Source organism: Micropterus dolomieu, linkage group LG20, assembly GCF_021292245.1.
Source record: "Micropterus dolomieu isolate WLL.071019.BEF.003 ecotype Adirondacks linkage group LG20, ASM2129224v1, whole genome shotgun sequence".
NCBI classification, from domain to species: domain Eukaryota; kingdom Metazoa; phylum Chordata; class Actinopteri; order Centrarchiformes; family Centrarchidae; genus Micropterus; species Micropterus dolomieu.
The window spans coordinates 22181163-22205692 of NC_060169.1; the positions used below are offsets into that span (position 1 = coordinate 22181163).

At 38.6% G+C, this 24530-nt stretch overlaps 1 protein-coding gene across 1 annotated transcript in view; it reads right to left on the reverse strand.

Moving 5' to 3' along the window:
* Positions 1-202: 202 nt before the first annotated feature.
* LOC123959318 (CUB and sushi domain-containing protein 1-like) overlaps positions 203-24530 on the reverse strand; it is a 364541-nt gene continuing 340213 nt past the window's right edge. The window contains exons 56-69 of the mRNA XM_046033278.1: positions 21366-21542; positions 20613-20792; positions 13182-13355; positions 12988-13054; positions 12662-12768; positions 11510-11583; positions 10872-10983; positions 10498-10677; positions 9971-10033; positions 9048-9209; positions 7753-7865; positions 5702-5789; positions 5276-5402; positions 203-635 (exon numbers count right to left, since the gene is read on the reverse strand). Coding sequence (XP_045889234.1) covers positions 476-635; positions 5276-5402; positions 5702-5789; positions 7753-7865; positions 9048-9209; positions 9971-10033; positions 10498-10677; positions 10872-10983; positions 11510-11583; positions 12662-12768; positions 12988-13054; positions 13182-13355; positions 20613-20792; positions 21366-21542 — 1784 coding nt within the window. The 3' untranslated portion in view covers positions 203-475. The remainder of the gene's footprint in view (positions 636-5275; positions 5403-5701; positions 5790-7752; positions 7866-9047; positions 9210-9970; positions 10034-10497; positions 10678-10871; positions 10984-11509; positions 11584-12661; positions 12769-12987; positions 13055-13181; positions 13356-20612; positions 20793-21365; positions 21543-24530) is intronic.

Consider the following 24530-nt stretch of genomic DNA (forward strand, 5'->3'; position numbering starts at 1 on the left):
CAGGTTGCAGGGATGGTATTTGAGAGCCATATAACTCCGGCCCTTTCCATAAGAAGGTTGGGCCAAATTTTGTCACCTGACACTGGACGAGCACTGGTCAATCAGGTTGTCGTTCTTTGAGGAAAGTCAATTAGTTGTACCATCTTTCTGTGTTTTTCCTGGATGTCTGTCTGATCAACAGATTTCATGTTATTTGATGATGTTATTATTTACTCCCTTGTTTATTGGTTCCAACTTATTTCGCTCTTTCAGACTATAGGAATAGGTGGATGATACCATTGTTCAGGTAGGAGGTGGAGCAGAGCTGCATTATTGTGCAGATTATGCCGACAGAGGACCAGCATGCTACAACACAGACTGCCCACGGTGACGAGTCCAAATCATAAGTTTGTTCTTTCTTCTCTGAAACCACACCGCAGACTGCAACAGGGAAACTGGACTGAACCACTGTACAGGCAGTGGCAGGTTTGTTGGACTATACCACAGTGCAGACTGTATTGAGTGTAGTATCAAATCGAACTGCCTTAGCCTCAGTAGGCTTCATGTTGGTGTCATACATTGGGTTTTCAAATGATGCCTGGCCATTGGAGCTCTCATGGCCGACATAGCCATTGAACTGGACCTTGGGACGTGTCCTGAAAAAAAAAGAAGAAGGAAATAATTGTGTTCATGGTAGATACATGTTTTTCACAAAAATATTTTTGCAAAATTATTATTAGTATTTAATGTTAAAAATAAAAACACAGTACACACAAAACAGGTGTAGGCCTCTGAAACACAAAATGACTAAACCACAAACTCATAGACATTTTAGGACAGTGGGATTAAGTTGCTTAAATTTGCTGAGGTCCTTGTTTTAATGTACAATATGCATTAGCTGTGACACGTCTGGCACTAATTTAGCATGACCTGTATTAAGTGATATTTCTAATTGACTCAGTATCATGTAAAATTGTCAGTGGTAGTGCTGAGCCCAGTAAGAATTAACACATACGTCTGTAGTGTTGTCTGTAGTGTCATGGTAGGTCTATGCAGCTTTTAGTTCAGTGGTTTGGTTTTCCAGCACAAAGACTGTATAGTCGAGTCTCACAGACACACGTGAGATGCTCGTATTGCTCTGTGTCTGATGGATCTTGTGTAGGTCGATGAGTTTGTTTTGAGTAAAACGATCTCAGCTGACTGTAAGATAGGAACACTTATTTAGGTCGTATGTGAAAAGTCAGACTTTTTCTTTTGTGTGAAAAGTTTGCATGCATAGGAGAAGATGTACATACTTGTAAAGGTATAGATTCACAATTAAGCAAATATTGATCTTTGAATTTATGTTTGTCTCATTTATTTCTAGAACATGTTAAAAAAAAAGTAAACTTAAAAAAAACATTCTCTGTCCCTTTTCAACTGACATGTTGATTGGCAGCTTTACTTTTGACATTAAAGACGCAAACTTGGTAAGAGTGGGTTTCTGGTAAAAACCTACAAATTGCAAATTCTGGCAAGAGGGAGAACATGAACCATAACAACTGCCTGCTTCAGTGGTTCAGCTGCCCAGTGCCCATCTGCTGCTCTCAAGCGAGTGTGACTGTGCGCTTTCAACCTGCCATCACTCTGCAAATGGTACCCAATGGTTTTAGTTCAAAAGAATATATTATTACTCAATCTGCCCGAATGAAGATTTTAAGAAACTTACTGCAGGGGTTCAAACATGGTGAAATATGACTAGCCCCTCCTAATTTGTCTGTTTGTCGCAGATTACATTTTTGGATAATCAGGTCCTATAATCCAGTTAGATATAATCACTTACTCCCAAACCCTGTGGAACTATTAGCAGGGAGGAGTGCTGCAGCTGAAACGCTGTTTGACTCTGACCTCATTAAGAGCGTGTGTACGTGTGTGTGTGTGTGTGTGCAATGGTAGAAATCCAACCCTGGGGAGCCACTAAGCCTACCCTACATGCTCAACCCATTACTTTACAAAACTGCACACACACGGCAGACCTCCCTGCGTGGCTGTAGTTCAAATCGCTGCACTAGTTTCTGGTTGTGGCTGTAGGTACAATAGTTTAATTTTACTGGTAGAATGCACACATAATTGCTGTGACAGTAGTGTAGATACTGTACAGGCAGATGAGCCAAAGCAGGAAGAAACTGCAGCGTGCACACTCACACCTTGCTTTTAGTTTCTCATTTAAGCTTTAATATTGTTATGTAAGGAATATTTTTCTATTTCTGTTGGTTTGCCATTATGTTAGGCTCGGCATTTTGTTAGCAAAATTAACTTTATCATACAAGTACTGTTAAATCAAGATTAAAGAAATGAAAATTAAAGTTAACAGTAGAAAAAAGCAACAGCATACAGAAGTATACATATTACTAGTATTAATCAGACCAGTTTATTGTAGGTCAAATACTGTATTTGTTCTTGATGACATAATGCTGACAGAGAGATGACAATGAGATCAAAGACAAAACTAAAAGCCCTCAATCTATGATTGCTGTTTGACACAGTAGGGCTGCACTGTTTTAAAAAACCTAATTGTTTTAATTTTTTGTAAGTGTCACCCCAATTACTTTAAGCTAACAGGGGGCATCTCCTTGTTCCATTTCTTGCTGAATTAATATTCATTTTGGTTTACAGGTTTAATTTTTATTTTCCAGCAATACAAAAAAAAGTACACAAATTCAGGTCAGCAAATAACATTTTTATATGTTGGTCAATCGTGCAGCCTTACTTAACAGCATGAAGAAAAATCTAAAAACTGAAAACAAGGGAATGACGAGTTTGACGGAGGATGTGGCGGCGGGCGGAGATCTGGTTGCTGTTTGAAACCAGATGAATGACAGGTGCCAGTCTTACCTGCCGCCAGGCCCCCAGGTGTCTTTTGGTCTCTCATTGTCATCTGTGTCAGCAGACAATGTCCTGCATACAACCATCAGCTTTAATATACATTAACTAGCATTGCGCTAGCACACACAACTTTCAAGCAGGTTGTGTAACACAGTGGAAAGTGATGTAATGGTACTGTTAGTCATCTACTGGCCTAATCAGTTATTACTGTCAATATCTGTGTAAGTCTGCATGTTCCTCTACATAGTAGACACCATCCTAGCATCCACAGGATTTATTATACTAACTGGTTAGTACATAGCAAAGCACATTACTAACTGGCTAACAAAGCATGTTTCGACCTACCGGCAAACAGTCTGTGTTTCCTCTATAACGTCAATAGAGCAGGACGCTTCACTTTCACTGCAGCTGCCATAAATGGCAAGCCAACATATTAATGTGCAATAATACTACTACTGTTAGATGAGTATGATAACTTTGAGTGATGAAGTTTATAAGTCAGAACACCCCTTAGATGTAGACACACAAGTCTTTAACAGAAAATATTAGTGATGACATTTTACCCTCAATATAATTCTGAATAATCTTGCATCTTTAGTCATTGTAAGGCTTTTGTGAACTTTCTAGGAACAATAATTAATATCTAAGGTCAATCAGATTTAACCTTCATGGTTGGAGTTTTAGCGCTATAATTATCTTTTAAAACTCCTGTAAACCTGCCTGTCCATCTGGTCCCCATAAAATATTTCAGTTGTTTTAGGATACAGTGTGTATCAAACAGTCATCACCTCTACATAATTTGGACTCGCTAATTAATCATTTTCAAAAAATATTTCATCACTCTCTTTATCAAATGAGCTCTAATGTGACATAGGTGCAAGGTGGTCCAAGGGACACATGCTGGTGAACTACCAATTTGGCAGTTTGCAAGTAAGTTACTCGTCTGTCAGCACCTATTTGGTCATACTAATGACTATTATTTTTCATCTCATACAAGTGAATTGACATCATTCATATCATTCAATTTTCAATGTCATTAGGGAAGATGTATTCAAGGTTAGTTTATTGGGTGATGCCTAACAATAATGTCATCCACAACTGCTTGTAGGATGTATAAGGGCATTCACTATGAATGTTTTTGTCTGTGATATTTATGGGAAATGTTTATCCAGTCAAGCAATGGATTAAACAAACTATTTTTTTTAAGAATTTTAACAACTATAAGGAAAATTTTGTCAGACTACAATAAACTGAAGTCCAACTGTACAGATCACTGTCCTGTAAAAAGCTACTTCACATTATTATTCATAGACAGGATGTTATAAGGGATTTCATAGTCTACTGTAATCTGAATTGAACTTGAAAAAGGACAATATCTGCCCTTGAAAGCAATTGTGAAAGCAGTATTATAATATATAGGCTGGTGTATATTTGACAACACTTTTCTTGTAAGTGAAGCTGGCCTGGACATTTTCACCTTCATTAAATTAGAGCCCTGTGTCTTAAAATACATATATATAAAAGACGGTTTGATTTGTTTTGTGAAAGGAAATGGTTACACCATTGTGTGAGACTGCAATATTGTTTTAATTCTTTGTATAACAAATGTCCTCAGTGTAACAAATGCTTACAATCAAGAGAAAGGTCCTCCCTTGTCTACATGCATTTTGCATTAATGGACTCATTTTGTTTGTGGTTTATTTTTCTTCTTCTTGAGGATAATCAAAAAGCCACATAAAACTGTCACTTCAAAATACTTCAAGTGTAGCTACAACTGATAGCAAAAACATTTCCGCTGTCTGAAACATAAATAATAAACTGTCCATCAGTGCTCATATTTATTAAGCATCTCAGAATCACTTCTAGGAACAGTGCTGTAAGATCGAGTTGTTTAGTAAGTTTTGGAGACTTACTCTCAATAAAAAGGATTTTCTTTTAATTGATGCTTTATGCTTTTTCTCACTTTGAGAAGCTAGATAAACACAGGCAAGTTTTGGTGACAGCCTCTCAGATTGAGAGGTCCCACCATTTTGCCACTAACATTTACCAAAAAGCAGATATGCAGTAATAAGTCTTTCATCGCCAGTAGGCCTTAAGAGACACAATGCAGTGCAACCAAAAATAAGTTAGTGTCTGAAATAAATGAATAAATAATTCCAATATTTTCATTCAGCAGGTGAACCTATCAAATATTAACTGATTGAGATTCTGTTCATGTGTGTGTTATAATTTCACTTTTACTTTACTACGCTGTACTCAGTGATACGCTTTTACATTACTTTCATTGAAGGCATCAAAACTATTTTTTTATAAAATATTTTTTTTTATTTTACAAAGATAGCAGAGAAAGCCAGAAGGTAAACACCTGTGTTTGTATTCTACTCTGCTGTCTGTCCTTCTTTGATTGATTTACATTGAGGACATCGCTTACCTGTGCTTGTAGAGGTAGAAGGCAAATCCAGACAGGATGAGGGCAAAGAAGGGAACTAAGATGGCTGCTGCCACAGAGCTGCTGTTTGTGTAGGGGTTGGATGGATCCATTGCCATGGTTACAGGGCCTGGGGATAGAGAGACAGATAAACCCACAAATGCATGAACACAAAACAGCCAAACCCCTTTTCTACATGTGTGCTTCTTAGATTATTATTCTGTACACTTAAGCTATTCTATTCATGTTTACTGTCCAAAATTAAATGATTTTACACTACACTAACTACAACATTTCAATGATATTGACTCTATATTTTAGGTTTTCCACATTGTTCCACTTTCAGCATGACTTTGTGTTCCCCGGAAGATTTATGGCTGTATTGTTTGTTCTGGTTGTTATTGGTGCTGATGTTTCAGACAGACCCACCTTGCCGTGTCAGATGGAACTTGCCAAAATCTTTACTGTGAATATGGCCCTGGTAGACAAATGTTTTCTGGTCTGATTCTGCAGTCACCTGAAAAATAAAACATACAGTTTAATATCAGCCTTTTTTGCACAGACAGTGGAAGACACTGGATATTTTGTTTTAGGAGTAAAGGATTATGTGATGGAGGTAGAAAAGAAACAAGTGTTAGCCTGATGGTATAGTGGACAGTCTTCAACTCTCACTTTTTTCACTATGGAAACAGTGCAGAATACTAAGCAAAGTGGCTTATGATTCAAAAATAGGATGTATGAGACAGGTGTGGTTGTAGGGTGAAAATATTTTCAAATATGTAATGACCTTCCTGTATAATTGACTGTGTATGGTTGACAACTTCAAGGTAACACTAGTCAGCTTAATGTTGTCATTTTTGAGGATTACAGTAGAAGTAAGTTTCAAAAAGTCTCTCCACATCCTGTACTCTGGCCACTTTCCTGTCCCCACCTCCTTCTGCTCCCTTCTCCACCATCTTGTGTTTGGAGATTGAAGCAGCAATGTTTTATCCACAAATCAACAACTGTAGGACTGTTTTTCAGGAATCATTTTTAGCCTGACTTGTCCCAGATGACTTTCTATCTTTATTTTTTGCTCTTTATCTCTCTTTCTAGACACCCATAGCATTCAATACTCATATCAAATTTAATGTAGCTGATTGCATACATCCAAAATCTAAAGAATATGAATTAGAAAATATGAATACACAGCAAATCTCTCCCTCGTTTACTCCTTCTTGAATCCCTAGATACCATAGTTTACTCTATAGTGAGCAATAAAGTGAGCATTCAGTAACTTATTAATTATCATCATTTTGTGTCATCACCATTTGGTGTAATGTTGCATGGAACTTTTCAAATCTGTAAAGTGTGATAGTTGGAATCTTTTTTGGGCAATATATACTGGATATATTTCACACTCAGAAAGCGGACACTCAAATTAAATGGCAGAAGAGAAATATATTGTACAATACTAAATGAAGTGTAATGTGCAGACATAGTTCCAGCATGTAACTCTCTGTAAAAACCATAAACTATTGTTTTTAACCTTCTACACATTTTTTATTTTATTGATAAAATTTGTGAGCTGTAGAAGTCCTGGTATGAAGATGTTTTAAACCTTTGGCCAAGCAAGCTGCTTCCAGTCTTTATGCTTAGCTAAGTTGTATGTTTTCATCTAACTCTTGGCAAGAAATCGTAAAATAGGTAAGTCTTACTATTCTTTTCAATTCCCCTTCAGTTCAGTGGGTAAAGTCACATATACTACATTTCTATTTATCTACATTCTGTGAAAAATAATTTTAGACACAGTTAGAAAATATGACAGACAGCAATTAGATGTGACATGTAGGAGATAAACTTTCATTCTTTATAATGGCCAACTCTGCAAATAGTTCATTTCTGGATGTCTTCATTTTAAACTACTCTATAGATTTGGCCTATAAAAGTTTAAAAGACAGTAAACATTGTGGATAGACTAATAAAAGAAAAAAACTGACACCACTTTCATTTCAACTATACTGAATTCTTGGTTACAAGTGCATAGACATGTATTGGGATTTTTGGATTCTGATGACTTTTCTTTAATTTAGCTAGTGGTGATAATTTACTTACACCTTTGTCATGGAAACAAAAGCTTCTTGGTAAATCACATTATTCCTCTATTTGAAAAGACATTAATTAGAGTTCATTGTATTTATAAATCTGTTTTGCAAAATGGGACTGAGGATTTGTCTGGAATTTCAATACACCTCTCTCGCAAGACCCTGTTCACTGTAGTAGGTGCAGGGTGAGTAATGTGGTGTGGATGGTATTATATTATTGTTACAGGGTAGGACAGGGCAATAATTCAATATCAGCATTTATCGACTTTAATGATACGTTCATATCCTGTTATAATTCTGTTGTCCAAGAATATCAACATTATTATTGTGATATTGATTGTTACTAAAAAGATGTCTTTGTCAAATGCTTGAAATGCTTTGAGAAGTATGTCTTACATATCCATCCATAGCCCAGTTGTCGTTTTTAAACTTGCTGAGGAAATGCTCTGCCGGGCCCTTCACCTGGTAGACCTTCAATAGCAGCTGGTTCTCCTCTGACTTATAGGTACCTGGATGAATAGATATATACAGAGAGATATTGTTTTGGAGGCACTGTACAGAGAATGGGGTAAGTGCCTGAATCTGGTATAATAATCACAATTTTACTTCTAATTTGAGTTGGCGCTTGGAGAGAAAAAGAATGGAGGAAGACATTGAGGAGGTTGATATACAGAAAGACAGGGTCGTAGGCAAACAGACAGACAGGCTGACTGACAAACACAGAAAAAAAAGCACATCAACATTTTGAATTATCACATTCTATTTTCTTCACCAAACACCTGACACAATAGTGGAGGAAAGGTGACATTTACCCTTCAGCTACATGTCTCTACTTGGTTAACTATAGTGCCAACACAGAAGCTGCTGCTGTTCAATATGACAAGTCCGTGCAAAAGAAAAATTATTTTATGCATTGAGAGCCCTCGTCTCTCACCGGCAGAACATCTTTCATGTTCAAGCTGAACTGCTGATTGTGAAATGTCATTGTGAAAAGTCAAGTGTCAGTGGGAGAGTCAGACAGTTATTCTCAGTTGCTTAAACACAACTATTTTGGAGGCTTAACCTGTTTTTTTAACCTGCCAGTCATTTCTATACAACACACTGCATGTATCTACAGTACATGTAGATGAAAGAAAAAAGCATCATGTGCACTACAGCACTACACCCGGGAGATTATGTTGCTAAGGTAATGTATTACCTGCCTTGATGTGCAGGGGCCAAGGCACACAACTTTGTCACCAGTGCCTCTGCATGTTATATTATTTAACGTATTAATAACCAGTTTCTCTTTATCTTCTACAACTCTTTTGTGAGAATGCAGACTGTGAAAGTTTACAAAGACAGGTCAACTTTATTTTCATTTATCCAATATTTGAATATGAATATTAATAAGCATTTCCCACACATTCTCTATATCCACTTATCTTCTTCAGGGTTGTTAAAGAAACGTATGTTCTTTTTTATGTACATTTTATGACTTTGAACATTTACGACAGGATTTGTTGATGTAAATTTAATCTTAGAAAATAAAACAGATTCAACAAATTAGTTTATTGGCTCAGTTTTACGTATCCTATTTTCAAACTCTTAAAACATAAAAATAACATAATGATAGGTCTTTTCTGAAGTTACTTCGAGTAAAATTCATTAGAGTGACTCTTAATAACATTATTGTGATCTTTGTTTTTTACCTGACAGTCTGATTGACACTCCGCTGGTCTCTAGCAATGTGACGTTAACTCTGCCGCTGGTAGCATTGAACCCAGTAACTGTAAATGTGGTGGCCTGTCTCTTCCCTAGATACTCGTAAAAACCGCTCCACTCAGAGTTTGGAGAGAACACGTCCACTGGAACTGTAATGGAGACAAAAAAACAAAAACAAGAAGAAATTTAAAGCTCGCTTGACTTTTTTCAATCAAAAGTTTGCTGCTGCTAATGCTGCTGTTAACAATTTCACCCCTGCTTTAAAGTGTGACGAGTAACACCATGTGGATTTCTCAGTTTGAAAGGATCAACTTCAGCATGCTTGCCAACCAACCTTTGCAACTTTTCCAAGCCACAAGTTTACAGTAATGATCAGAAATTATGGCGAGATAAGGGTGAAGGCGTTTCCTGAGAAACAGACAAAACATATACCTTCGTAATTGACAGCTGCAGTGGGTTGGGATCAGCCTGTCTGAATCCCACACTTTAAAATATGACTTATTCAAAACTCAGCAGCTTTACTATTCTTGCAAAAATTGCACAACTTTGGTCTCTCCCTCTGGTGTCAGTCTCTTTGCTGGCTCCCTCTAAATGCATTTATTGATTATAAAATCCCACTTCAAACTTACAAGGTATTTCATGGTATTGCACCTGAATGTTTTGACTGATTTATTTACTTCGTCTGAGCCTTCGTTGTATAAATCTGACACAAGACTGCTTGTCCAGACAGAAGACTCAAATGGTTAACACTCACTACAACGTTCTACCACAATACCTCTCTGGAAAATACTTTGTGACAATCCTGTTGATTAAAAGAACGGTAAGGTGAACAGCATTTCGATTTGAAATTTACATCTGTGGTTTAAGTACTACAGTGTATGTGTGTGTTGTAGTGTTTTTTTTTGCATACCTCGAATCTTGTTCTTCTGGACATCTGACTCTCCTCTGCCTTTGGGATTGACCTTCACTCCAACTGAAACATAAAATAGGATTAAGTTTAGATTAGCTTACTTGATGGTTTAGTTTATTGGCAGTATATTTGGTATGAATAGGATTGGGAAAAGATGACAAATTTAATGTGTGACAGGAAGTATTTATTAATATAATAAGCCATAAAATTTGCTTTTTACATTGATATTCCACACATAAAAAGGAACTGGCAGTATTTCCTGTATGGTTCACAGCATTCACAGCCACCCATTCCTTGTGTTTCAGACTAGGTAGGGCCATGAGTGTGTGAAAAACAACAACAAAAAAACATCACCCAAGCATTCATGGTAAGCCTAAGGCTGATTTATGAGAGCATAGCAATAATATCAGGGTGATAATCTGTATTTATCTAAAGCCATATGGTATTATGACATCCAGTTTAGATCTTAGGCTCAACAGGAGCCCATTTTATACAAGCTGCACATTTTCAAGATAGGATCTAGATACCTTTACAGAGCGGAGGTTTGCCTGACCATCTCCCATCACTTTTGCAGGTTCTGTGCTCTGATCCCCCAGCCAGATAGAAACCATCTTGACAGGTGTAGATCAGCGTATATCCCAAGGTAGGCAGGTCCATAGCTCGAACATCTACATTGCTGGGGGTCTCTGGCTGTCTGCATGAATGGGCTGAGTGATGGAGCAGAGAATAATAAACCCAGAGTTTACACTAACCAAAATAAATATTGAGTAAAATGCAACATGAACATAAAAAAAAAATCTCACCAGTAACAAAAAAAACAGATGAATTGAATTAACGCACACACTATGATGAGGAAAAATAATATTTGTACACGGTAATAAAAGACATAGTTATTCCTCACATATGCACTCAGGTTGAGTTCCACTCCAGGTTAGGTTTTCTAGGCACGTTCTTGTGGTGGAACCAAGGATGTGGTAGTTCTTACGGCACTTGAAGGAAATCTTACTGCCAACCTTCATGATGTAAAAGCAAAACAAAAGTCCTCTTGCTGTTAGCTTCTTAAGACATGTTACAATCAACAGTATGGGTTAGTTTCCATTACATTTAGCCCATAACTCTTTAAGTCTAACAAAACATTATGGATTTATGGCCAATATATTCTATCAGTAGGTTGTTGTGTGCGCTCCAGACAGCCTGGTTCCTAAGACAAAAGGAAATATTGCCTCTTTTTGTCATCTGTAAAGTCTGGGTGCCACTTTTAATCAGAAGTTTTGACCTGCATTTTTGATTGGCTCTTGTTTGTCCAACTGAGGAACTTTGCAAACTTTAGGCCTACTGTATCTCAGATGGACAGAATATATTAACTTTTGTTTGGAACCTAATGTACTTACCAACACAACTCTGCATGCTGCACTTTCACTCAGCCAGTTTTTATTTAAAAGTGCAAATGTAAATACATGTCCGATTCTTTATGTATTAAATGTTATTTGAAGGATTATACCGCAGTTTTGTCAAGCACACAAATGATATATTTGTCACCTGAAAACCCTGGGCCATGACCGGGATACCATAGGCTGGAGTTCCTGGGTCACGACAGTTGTTGAAGGCTGGGTCTACCCACACACAGACACACACACAGACACACACACACACACACATTAGCATTGGGCATTATATTCTTTCACATTTTTATAATCATTCTCCAAGTCAAGGAAGCATTCTGATATTTCATACGTACTGCAAGTTTACCAATGTGGTCAGCACAGATGTTCAGCTACAGTGCACCATAATTGTTTTGCTGGATTATCGAGCAGTAAAGTAAAAGTATTAGTACTCCAATACTGCAATACACTGGAGTACTTGCAACTTGAGCTTCTACTACTTAAAATAATGTACAGTATATGGATAAAAGACTGACATCATCCAGCAGCAATTATGAAAGATACAAGTCACAAGAAGTAATTCAATAATGGTCAGGGCAAATGGGTTCCACCATGCTTTGTACGACATAACCGAGGAACATTCTAAGCTGGCTGCAGTGTTGCTACAAGGCTGCTTTCCACTTCAGTTCTTACACAATAATTCTGCTTTTTCCTTTTGATTTCACAGCTTGTTCCAAAATAAGCTTCATGCTTTCAGAGCAGTTACCACAAGAACCTAAATTTTCCTTCAAAAAATCAAGGGATTCTTTTCCGAGATAAAATCTTTATAGAAACCAAACGCTGACATCAAAACTTCACACTTCATCTATTTATTAGATAATATCTTCAGCTCTATCTGCACAGGAATACTAATGCTAAAATGTGTACAAGGGTAAACTCCACAATCCTGTTTACCAATAATCTGATTTCAATCAACTGTATTCATAACTTGTTGATGTAATGTTTTTTTTTTGCAGTATACAAAATGTCTGTTCCTCACAATTATGGAAAGATTAATATATATAATATTTCAAAGATGTACACAAACATACAATGGTGTAATTTTGTACCTCACATGTATGCAGGTTTGTCTGTGTGTGATGCAGAAGGATGTAAAGAGCACTGAAGACAATGCTATTCATTTTTCCTTCCCGAAAGTGAGCATAAACTAAAAGCTTTATACTGGAAGAAACAACAACACCACACACACTCGTAGTGTGTTTTATAGCAAAAGTTACTTGGTGTTTACCAATACCTATATTTATATTACCTATACAGGCTGGTTGTTGGCCACTCCAAATCCCCTCAGCTTGACAGACCCTGGAGGCAGAGCCTACCAGCAAGTAGGGGGCATGGCAGTAGAACCTGACCTCTGACCTGTATAGGAGACAAAGATTTGATTACACATATATACAAAAATACAAAAAATGTAAGTATTGTTTGATGTCCATAGGACAGATAGGATACATGCAGCAAGTATTTCAAAAAGGTTGACAGCCTTTCTACAACATTCCTTTTGTTGTTTTACACACCTATCATACATGAATATATGAAAAGCAGTGTTTAGGTCAGTAATTGCTAGATATAGCCACTGACCGGTAGGAAAAAATGTTCCCCTCTCTGAATCCTCCTCCAGGAGAGCCAGGATCGCCACACAGCACAGCTTAAATGAGATGCATACAGTTAGGACTTTTGATTTGAACTGCTAATGCTGCTGAAAGGGAAACTGTGATGTGTGGATAAAGTTACTTAAATTTACTAAGTAGTAGTTTTTAGGTAGCGAAACTTACGCAGACACTGTGGTACGTCTCCTGTCCACGTCCCATTTCCCTCACAGGTTAACACAGCAGGGGTGGACAACTGGTAACCATGGAAACAACTGTAGCTCACACTCGATCCCCATGAATGGTCGGTTCCTTCTACTTTCCCATGATGTACTTGAGGAGGAGGTCCACACTGGATCACTGAAACACACACAGAGATGTAAAAGACCACCTATAGCACTGAAGATGGTACATGGTGCATGGTGTTGGAATCTCTGCACTGATCCTTCCTGTGTGTACTGAATTAGCATGTTCTCTCCACCAGGTGCTCGGTTTCCATCCATCCATCCAAATACAGCTGTTAGCTGTGACTGTAGGTGTGTTTCTGTTGGATTTAATCTGTCTCGTCTTACTTTCTACCGTTTGCAATATTCAGTATACAGGATGTAGGCTCTAACAAGTGAAAGAATGAACTTTTTTTTTACGCTGACACTGCTCTAACGCCGTAGATATCAGTACAAAACAGATAGTTTAACAAATAGTATGCCAGTAATGACTAATATTATTACAATAGGATTTTTATACTTCATTTGAACTAACATCTTTTTGCCTTCAGTAGAGACAAATTAATCAGCACCAAATAACATGATGAGCTCTCAGATTGTCAAAGACAAGAAAACAGCAGTTAAGGCTTGTCCCTGGTGGATATGCAGCCCTAAGATACAACAATTGAAACAACGGCCCCCTGAAGAAAAACTTAAATGTAAAATGTGCATTGTAACATTTGCCAAAGCCAAATGCTTGTGTATTTAGTCATGTCGGGGGCTGGTGTCTACCCCAGTATGCACCAGACAAAATGCAGGAAAAACCCCACACGCTGATCAACGAGCTACCCACTGTGCTTCCCCTCTCTAATCTCTGATATGTAGTAAACAAGTGCTTATAATGAGGAATTCACAATGGTACATGACAATGCTCATGTTGTTTAACCAATTGTTTATGTTTTTAACTAGTGCTGGACAACGATTGAAAAATGTAATCGCAAATAATTGCATGATTTTCTACGATTAATCGTGATTAATCGCATTGTTATGCAAAAAAAATGTAACAATGAATTCTAAAGTACTGTATTGCGCACTTTTAATTTAAATGTACTGCTATATACACAAAAGTTCAATAAGATGTGGTTTGCAAACACTTTAAACAAATAAGGTGCTTTTTACCAGCAGTATTCCCTTTACACAGTAGCGATAAAATATTTCTTGTAAATCTCAAACATTAATGTAATCAAATCAAATATAAAACCAAAGCTATTTGCCACTGCCAGGGCATTACCTTTTATCTGGCTTGTTAAAACAAGTTACCATCCGAGTCCAGAGTCACGATCATAAAATCCTAACAGGCACCTTCTGAGCAACAGGTTAACATATATAAATCTGTTTTCTTGTTTTTTTTTTTCTGGGCAGGTATCAGAAGAAACATTTTTCTTTTATCAGGGAGCAGCATAAACAGTCTATGTTCAGTAGCAAGTGTCCCTGTTAGAGTGAGGTGAAGTGGTCGAGCACAAGGCGTAGTGACAAGTGCCGAGTTGAATTGTCTTGAACTTTTTGTATGCAACGTGCTGCACAAATCATTGGAAGAGAGACTGATCCCTGACGTTTGTGAGTTTTACTAATCAGCATGCAGTGTGTAGCTATCTGCTATGGCATTTAATTGTTTGCTTGCCTTGCTTTTGTTTATCTACTTCTCCCACAAGCTGCATTCAACCTAGTCTGCCGAAGCCTCCACTGCTTGTTTGGCTGGGTGATTGCAGGCTGATCAACATCCCACCCCTCCTGTGACCCACGGTTTGACTGTATGTGTATTCAGAGCCTGTGAGCAACGGACTTTCAAAATAATAATAATAAAAACTGTGTTAACACGAGATAAAATAATTGTCAGCGTTAATTAAATAATGCATTAACTTGCCCAGCCCAATTTTTAAAGTAATGTTATTTCTATCCATTGTTTATTGTTTTGTATTAGTTTTATTATTTTTGGATGCCTAACAACATCAGGCAAAGGGACTGCTGATGAAAACTAGCTCGTGGCTTACTCATTACATTACATTTACTCATTTGGCAGACGCTTTTATCCAAAGTGACTTACATTTGAGGAACAACATACAATCATTAACAGAGCATGAGATCTACAACTGACAATACATAAAGCAGCAGTAATTACTAGTAAGCGCTAATGGCACATATCGCATCAATGGGGTAAATACCTAGTGAAAGAATTTAAAATTTAAAAAAAAGTGCAATCAATACAAAATAATTGTAAGGGGATAGAAGAAGAAGAGCACAGGAAGTGCATGTTAGATGTTAGGAGTTAGAGGTGTTATAAGAGGAAGTGTTCTCGGAAGAGATGAGTTTTCAAGAGCTGAGAACAGCCGGGACTAGGATTGCTTTGTGTGAAGGGATGGCAGAGCCAGGCGGCGTTCGTTGGAGGAGCGTAGCGGCCGAGAACGAACATAAACTTGTATTATGGAGTTTAGGTAGATGGGTGCAGAACCAGTAGTCACTCTGTATGCAAGCATTAGTGACTTGAATCTGATTCTGGAGGCCACGGGTAGCCAGTGGAGGTCACACAGCAATGGAGTGACATGAGTCCTTTTGGGCTGATCAAAACCAGACATGCTGCTGCGTTCTCACCACACAAGCTGGAAGACCCGCTAGGAGGGCATTGCAATAGTCGAGGCGAGAGGTAACCATGGCCTGTAACAGAAGCTCAACTCATGTACATTTACATTTGTTTTGAATGTTGATCATTGTACATTGTACTTTCTCAAATAAACAATGAATAAATAAACACAATAAAATATGGCTGCAGTGTGACATCAAGTATAAAACAAGAACAGCAAAAGCAGCATACTGCCATGATCACCATATGGACATTTACTGTCTTAAAGCAGCAGATGACCTAGGTCACCAGATTTAAGTTGCTTAACCAAAAGACAAACCATGGTCACCATATGGACTGAGAGTTTCTGTACGGACATTTAGGGGGTTTGCGTTGTCTGTGATGAAATTTCTGCTTCCACTGTGATTTAGCTGTGATATTGTTTTCCTCAAGTCTGCTAATTTAAATGCAATACTATCCACAAGGCAGCTTCTCCATCAACCTCCTCCTTTAGAAATTTTTTCCTACATTGGGGATTTCAGGAAGAATTACATATTTATACTTGAGACTCACTATATGGGATTGCTATTTATGTAATGCTAATGATTCAAACAAACCTGTGTTCATACATGCAAGAGTGTTGTATGAGCATAGACGTCTATGCATATAACTTCATAACACCCCGATAAACACCTGTGTGGGCGCGTCCATGAGCGTGCCTGTGCCTAACTCCCTAAGATAATGATAACCATCTGCATGGTTTCAAACATCTAATAAAGTCAGTGTAATTCTCATCTAACCAGGAGACAGATGGTTTCACGCTCCATTCACTCTGCTATGATGATATACAGTGCACACAGGCATACACAGAGAGGGAGGAAGACAGACACAGATACACAGACGTGCATGCATAAACAACACATACATGGTATGTACACAGAAGACGCAGCAATAATCAAATACTGAAATGAACAGAAAAAAAAATAGACAAAATGCATTAATATAACAAGTGTTGTTTCGACAATAATACCAAATATGCACACTATTTGGGAATCTTGCTTCTCTCTTAGTTTGACTATTACTTTTTCTGTGTTTTGTTTCTCACCTGGACTCTTCCTTAAACTCTTGATTTAGTCAACTTTTTATCTTATTTTCTTTTCCTTTTTTCCCTGTGTCTTTTCTCTTTCTCTGTTGCAGTATGACCAGTCTTTTGGATGCAGAATCAAAGTGCAATTAACAAAAAATTGTTCTGAACTCCAAAAAAACCAAAACCAAAAACTAAATCTTTTCTTTGTAACATTGCAGGTTTCTAGGCAACCGCTGGTCCTCGCAGCAAACTAATGACTAATTCTGGCTTTGTATGTCACCGGTGTCCTGAAGAAGCCTTGCATCTCCCTAAAGTCATCCTCCCAATTCTCTGCTCTACAACATGTTCTGCTTGTTGCTAGTCCCGTTACAAAAATCGACACACCTGCACACAAGACAATTCCAAAGCCAGTTTCTTAAAGCATGTTGTTCATCATTTTCTGTTGTTGTCTCCAGAAACAATAGCTGGTGGCTAGCCAACAGATAATGGGGATTCAAATTATCAATTGAATGAGGGTTTATCAAAAACTTTATTTTGAACCCTATGCATTCTCTATGAGCCCCTCCCAAAATCCATGGAGCCCTGTTCATTCTACTATCTTTGTGGGGACCCCTCCCTGTATAATCTGGCCCCCTCCCACTGTCTAAAAATAAATTAAACACTCTTATTGACTTCAGCAGTTAATATTCCGGCACAATATGTCTGCAGGTCTCTGATGCCCAAAGAACACTTGTGACTATAATTGAAGGTTTCTGAACTCGTCTTTTCTCTCTGTGTCTCTCCCATCTTGTGAATAGACTGAGTTAGCTTCATATGAGTCTGGAGGAGTAATACTCATCCCTGCTTGCTTACGCACCTCTGCTCTTCCATCTGTCACTGCAATCATTGACTCCTTTCCCCACCCTTTCTTCTTTCCTCTCACATCTCCACACTCCACACTTACTTCTTACACTTTGGTCCCCTGCCTCCTTTCTGTCTTCCTACTCCCCACCCCCCCAATCTCTCCCTCCAGCCCTTCTTCTCCTTCTCCCTGCACCTTTCTTCTTTGTCCTTTTGTCCCAGATCCAGTACTCTTTTATCTTCTTCCATTGTTCTCCTGGTCTCCTTCTCACACCATTACGGCTTCTCCCTTCCTCCGTTCGTCTTTTAGGCATATCTCCCATGGCGCAATTCACCCAGCCAACACATTTTATGGGCTTAATCCCTTTTCTCACAGTGTGTTTACAGGTTTGGGGGCAGGTATTGATTTGCCTCTCTTTGTTTCTCACATCATTTGCTTCCTCTCTCTCACTTGCTTCTCTGTCGCTTTCTCCTTGTAGCCCCACTGATGGCTCATCGCACTCTCCTTTTTCATTCATCCACCTGAGTCTCTCTTTTTCCACCTCCCATTTTCTTTCTATCTTAATCTCTGAATTACTCTGTCTTTGTGTGTCTCCTCTGTTATCCAATGTTTTCTTCCACTACACCTTGTCATCCCTTCAATTCTTCCTCCCTTTACTCCTTCATTCTTTCTTTCTTTCACTCTCCTGCTCCTCAGTGTCTCGCTTGCTCAAGCTCTCATTCTTCCTCACTCAATTCATTTTGCCTGTCAAGCTACACTTTTATGGCTTTACAACTCCTCCATTCAATATGTTTCTGTGTGTGCATTTATGTCTCTGCTCGAAGAAGCTGTTGTTACAAAACATGGCGAGTTGTGAATTGTTTGAAGTGGGAGAAAACAGACGGGATGGATACAGGGGAGCTGAATAAAAAAACATGTGAACAGCAGAATTAGCACCTAAAGAGGGGGAGAAAGTGAGGAGCAAAAGAGGGCAAAGACGAAAAGACAGAGGGTGAACAAAAGGAAGAGAAACAGAGAGATAAAGGACTTGCAGCATTTTCCTACCTGTATCTCTCCCTCTGTCTCCCATTCTTTTCCTTTCCTTCAAATTTTTTCTTTTCAATTTCTTGCCTCAGTCTCATTCTCTTTCACCTACAGTATCTTTAACTTCTGCTTTCCCTTTCTCTGCATCTCTCTGCGGTTCCCTCTCAGTAGCCTCTCTGCCGGCTTACTCAGTTTTTTTCATCTCAGTTCAAAGCCTCTGCAACTGCATGAGCCAGCAGGAGATTTTCTGTTTGTGGGAAGAAGCGGCAGGGAAGATCTCAGGAAACATTCCCTTTCGCTGTTGTTGAGTATCACAGTCTAAACTCTAAATATGGGCTGCTGTAAAACTGTGACTCATTTTATTTTAATGCATTCTTTTTTAATTCCCCCTTTGTGCTTATGAACAAAAACAGGGGTTTCAGGAAATAAACTCAAATTTAACACGTGTAAGGAGCAATGTTAATCTTTCCTTGGCCTCTTCCTAACGTACTGTTAAAGTTACAATCTGTTATTTTAGTATGCACACACTGAAATAATACTGTTCTTATTTAAATTGTCACTTTTTTTGTGGGGCTTCTTTTGCTGCAATTGTACAGCTCTATAACATGTTTTATTCTCCATTGTTATGTACCTTGTTATTAGCAGATTTCTGTTTCAGTCTCTTGAAATCAACAATACTTTGAAAAAGCTTTCCAGTAACTTAACTTAAGGTGTTTTTTTTACCAGCAGTGTTCCCTTTACACAGTAGCAATAAAATATTTCCATGTTCAGTAGTAAGGTGAAGTGGTCAAGCACAAGATGTAGCAACAAGCGGGTGTGTTCCCGTGAAACTGTCGCGGTTTGCTTGCCTCACGCACACACCCACCAGCTCCCAAAGTTAAATTGTCTTGACTCTTTGTACGCAACGCATAGCACAAATCATTGGTAGAGAGACTGATCCTCGCTGTTTGTGAGTTTCCAGAATCTATTACTGTTTACTAAATAGGACATCAACAGGAGGGAATTAGCATGGCAGAGCATCCCCGCCAAACTTGGTGTAGGCCTATCAGGTCAAGTTATGTAGCCTATAATTTTTAATAGCAAGTTAAATAGGCTATAGCTGTGTAGCGCACAGAAGCCGTTGCTATGGTTACTCTCCATAGAGCGCCTGCCGTTTACTCGCGGAGCGTTGGTCTCCTGTTCACCCGAGGAGCACAGAGCAACCCCGCGGGGTCAAGCGACTATGTTGTGATTTTAAGAACGTTCCTAAAACCGACATCTTCCCCAATACTAAATCAGAATGCAGTGTGCAGCTATCCACTTCGCTATGGCATTTTTTTGCTTGTCTTGCTTTTGTTTATCTACTTTTCCCACACACTGCGTCCAACGTAGTCTGCCGAGGCCTCCCTCCACTGCTTGTTTGGGTAGGTGATTTGCAGGCTGATCAACATCCCACCCCTCCTGTGACCCACGGTTTGACTGTATGTGTATTCAGAGCCAGTGAGCAACAGACTTTCAAAAACTGTGTTAACGTGAGATAAAATAATTATCTGTGTTAATTAATTAATGGTTAATGCGATAATACCCAGCCCCAATTTATACAGATATTTATATACAGTCTATGGGTTTGTCTGTGGGCTGCAGCTGGACCCTTCTCCATTTTTCAACTCTCGGCGACTGGAAAAAAAAGCTCAGCACGGAAAAAGAAGCTCAGCGCCTCGTCACGCTCCTGCCGTTTTTACCAGCAAGTAAAAACGCGGAGCTCCCATTGCAATGAATTGAAAAAAAGACGCTGGCTTCAGGAAAAAACGCTTTGGTGGACACGGGCCCTTAGGAAGGAGTTAGTTAAGGTCTTAGTCCTTCTTACCTTTACAGCTGGGTTTGGTTTGGTTCCAGGTTCCATCTTTGGTGCAGTGCAGAACACTGCGTCCAGGTGGTTCCATCAGGTGACCAGGATTACAGTGGTAGGTCACTGTATGGTTGAAGGTAAACTCACTTCCTAGATAGATCCCATTGGCTACGGGTCCAGGGTCTCCGCAACTGATCACTAAAAGTGAGAGAAATTTTACAGGACCAATAGTCATGGATACAGTATAGTGTATATCAGTCAGATGGTGCAGTAACATTTTTGGACAATTTTATTTTATCCAGTCTCTGTATTTTAACTTACTGTGTTTTCTAACATAGTCTGAACCCCCCTACTTCTCCCTGTCTGCCCCTTAACCTCATCCTCCTACTCAACTTTCTCACAGACTGCCGTCCTTAACTTTCCTAAAGCACATCCTACTTCAATTCAGCTACCTCCCACCTTCTTTTTCTTCCTTTTCCCAAACCTCTGACTGGCTCTGTTGAACTATACAAGTTGAAATCTCAGACACAACAAACTTACCCTTGTATAGTTCTGTGCCTGTACAGAAGCAGGTTGCCCAGTTCATGCACAATTTATAGTCCTCTTGGATCCTTAACAAAAAAACTCCACTATGCATGCACCAACACTGACAGTATTTGCAGTAGTACTTGTAGTTCTACAGCTAATGAAGCTATCTTTGCTACCCTTGCTGTTACCATTAATAATAACAGTGATAGTAACAGTAGAGCAACAATTTTAAATGTTTCCTACCAGTGCAGTCTGGGGGTTGTCCTGTCCATGTCCCATTTGTTGTGCAGTGTCTGGTTGTCAGGCCTGATGTTTTGAAGCCATCCCAGCATGCATAGGCCACCGAGCTGCCGAAAGTGATGCCATCACTGAAGACAATTCTGCCATGTGCTGGGGTGCCAGGGTTACCACAGGATACAGCTGAGAATTGAAGAAAAAATTAACCAGTGATGATTAAGCACGGTGATAATATCGGTGTGAGCAATACTGTCTTGCTGTCACTCAAGGCTGATCAGCTGTAGGCTGCAATAATGAGATTATCACTGGAGTTGGCTGGAAATAACAACAAATATGACCTTGAGGTAGAGAGGCTGATTAATAACTAAAGGTTGATTTATTCCCAGCACTGAATGGTAGATGTACAGTATTGAATTGTGTGCTAGAGGCTGGCATTAGGCTGGTACTACATATACAGCATCCACTGTAACAGCCAAAGTGCCACTGAGCAAAGCAGCGAGCCTGGTTACCTGGTTCTGCCTCTTGTTAAAAACCCAGACACATTGTCTGCAAATATGTATGTGCTGGTGGTTTTAAATATCATCACGGTAAGACGTCCTACAGTAGGAGGAAACATTGGTCATGCAGCAGGGTTGTATATCTAATTGTCAGTCAGTACTTGTGGACTGTGTCCTTCCCGAGTTATCTTGGGGAGAACAAGCCCCAACAATGAGCACACAAAGAATACATATTTATAATTTCAGATTGGCTGTATAATTGACACTGCAGCATCTATTAAGACACACCGATGTTCATTTCCAAAGCTGCTTCAACAGGCTCTACACTAAAGCCACCACAATGCATTGTTTTCATAGTGAATTGTAAGGCTTCCCTTTTTTCCTCTGAGACAAGTAACACCTTTGTTTTTTTTTTGGCAAGTAAAAGGCTAGGATCTTTATCCATCTTTGGCTGTCATTGTTTTTGAACCACTGCTTGTCTTGTAGATTGGAAGACAAAACTATCTGGGAGGACACAAGAATGCAGATGGGAGAGAATTCCATCTCTGGTCTGAACTAGTCCATCAATCTTTAGTCTGCTGGCACTGCACATTAACAAACAGGAATTAGCAACCAACCACAGCACATTTCACTAATAAGATCATGACAGCCTTTAACAATCAAACACCTATTGATAGTTAGAGCCCTTAAAAGCTATGTCCAAGAGAGTGTGTGTGTGTGTGTGTGTGTGACAGAGTGTGTAGGTGGAGCACCTTATGCACGGTTTGTGTGTGTGTCTACAGCAGCTTACCGTTTGTGGCTGAGAATGTTATCAGTATACATGGTGTGTCCACCAGTTTGTGTATGTGTGTGTGGTCGTATGGACGTGTGTATGGATTTCTTTGTGTTTGTGTCTCAGTGATAGATGTCTCATTCTTTCTGAATCAGCGTTTAACCACTTTTAGCTTAATGAAAAACAACTGTAGACAGACATAAATAATTAGTGTTACTCAAACACTCAGACACTGGTGCACACACACACACACACACACACACACACACACACACACAAACAGACACACACCTCTAAGGTGTGCGAGTAGAGGGCTAGATTTTGACATTCGGGATTTAGTACATGTAGGCAAACAAAAGTAAAATTCAGTACTTAATTGTCATACTATAGGTGGACTACTGCTTAATATAGTTCACAGCACTGTTTCAGTGTCTTGTACTTGTAGTTTCAGGAGAGGGTTGCAAGATTTTTTTCCAAAATGGAATACGATCTGAAAACATTGATTGCTGTTATGAAGGAGAATCATATTACACATTTCTATTAAAACTAGCTTTTTTTTTTATAAATCAGCAAATTCTTGAACAAATGTTGCCATTTCACAGCCACATTTATTTGTTCATGATCTGATTTTCGTCCTTTAAGTCAGTGTGGCCTTTTAGCATTCTATATTTAGTATAGTTGTGGTGTTTTCGGTCACAATAATATAATATAGTACTCTGAAACTGCATGACTCACTCTTTCTCCCCCTATCCACTCAAATTACTGCTATAACAGCCCATCTATCTAACTGAATCTAAAATCTGCGTCAGACAATGGAGTTAATGTCAGCAGTGTTTTATTCAGCCTACAACATACGGTAGTGGTGAATAGGAAAAGTAACACAGGCAGCAGCTATGGATTCCAGTGTCACTATAGCACCATGGGGACCCACTTTAATTTCCCCTAAACCCCCAATGGTTTAAAGAGTGTCTTTGAAAGCTGTTATTGTATAGGACGCAGTTTATTACCATAGTGCTATGGAAGATCCAGTTCAGTTAGTGAGGAGTGACACACTTCAATCCTTTGTATCTGGGCCACACAGATATCAGATATCATTGCACACACACATAAACATTGAATATCCATGCTTTTTTTCTACAAACATCTACTTCCACAAACCTCTTACATGACATGAACATGTTTTTTTTCTGTTAAATGATGTAAATTTTGTCAACATATTAGATCACCACTAATGCCAAAAGGTACTATAAATGATTGATTTTTGTGTTGTGTGTAGCTTAATTTAAACGTATACTACATTTAACAATACATATTTACTTACTTCTACTTAATTTTATGAATTAAATCCATCTCAATACATGCATGTAAAAGCAACTTGTAGGCTTCACTTACACAATATAAAGTATGTGTATAATGTACAATGTATGTAACATGCTTCAAACTATATTTGGTAATGGATTAGTTGCTTGTCAGTAGCATGCCAAGTAGCCTGATGCTACTGTATTCTCTGAAGAAGAGAAGATTAAGCTGTTCAACTTTGGAGGCTGAACTGATTTATTTTCACATAAAATGCTGAATAATTAAGTCCATATGCCACAAATACACTGTGGGTTTATACAAAATCTGCACTCATTTTACAGCAATGTTTATTTTTACAGCAATGTTTTACAGAATCTAGGTTGGGACCCAAAGTTAACCTGAATTGAGACAGAGATAACTTGGTATCAAAATGTATGATGTTTTCTAAACAGACATATGCACATAACATTTGCTCAGCAAGCAAAAATCCAAGTGCATTGTATAAAGCAAGCAGCAGTCTCTTACTATAAAACAGGGTCAATCAAGGTGCACATAAATAGAATACTGTGCACAACAACCAAATATCTATTTTGACTCCAGCAG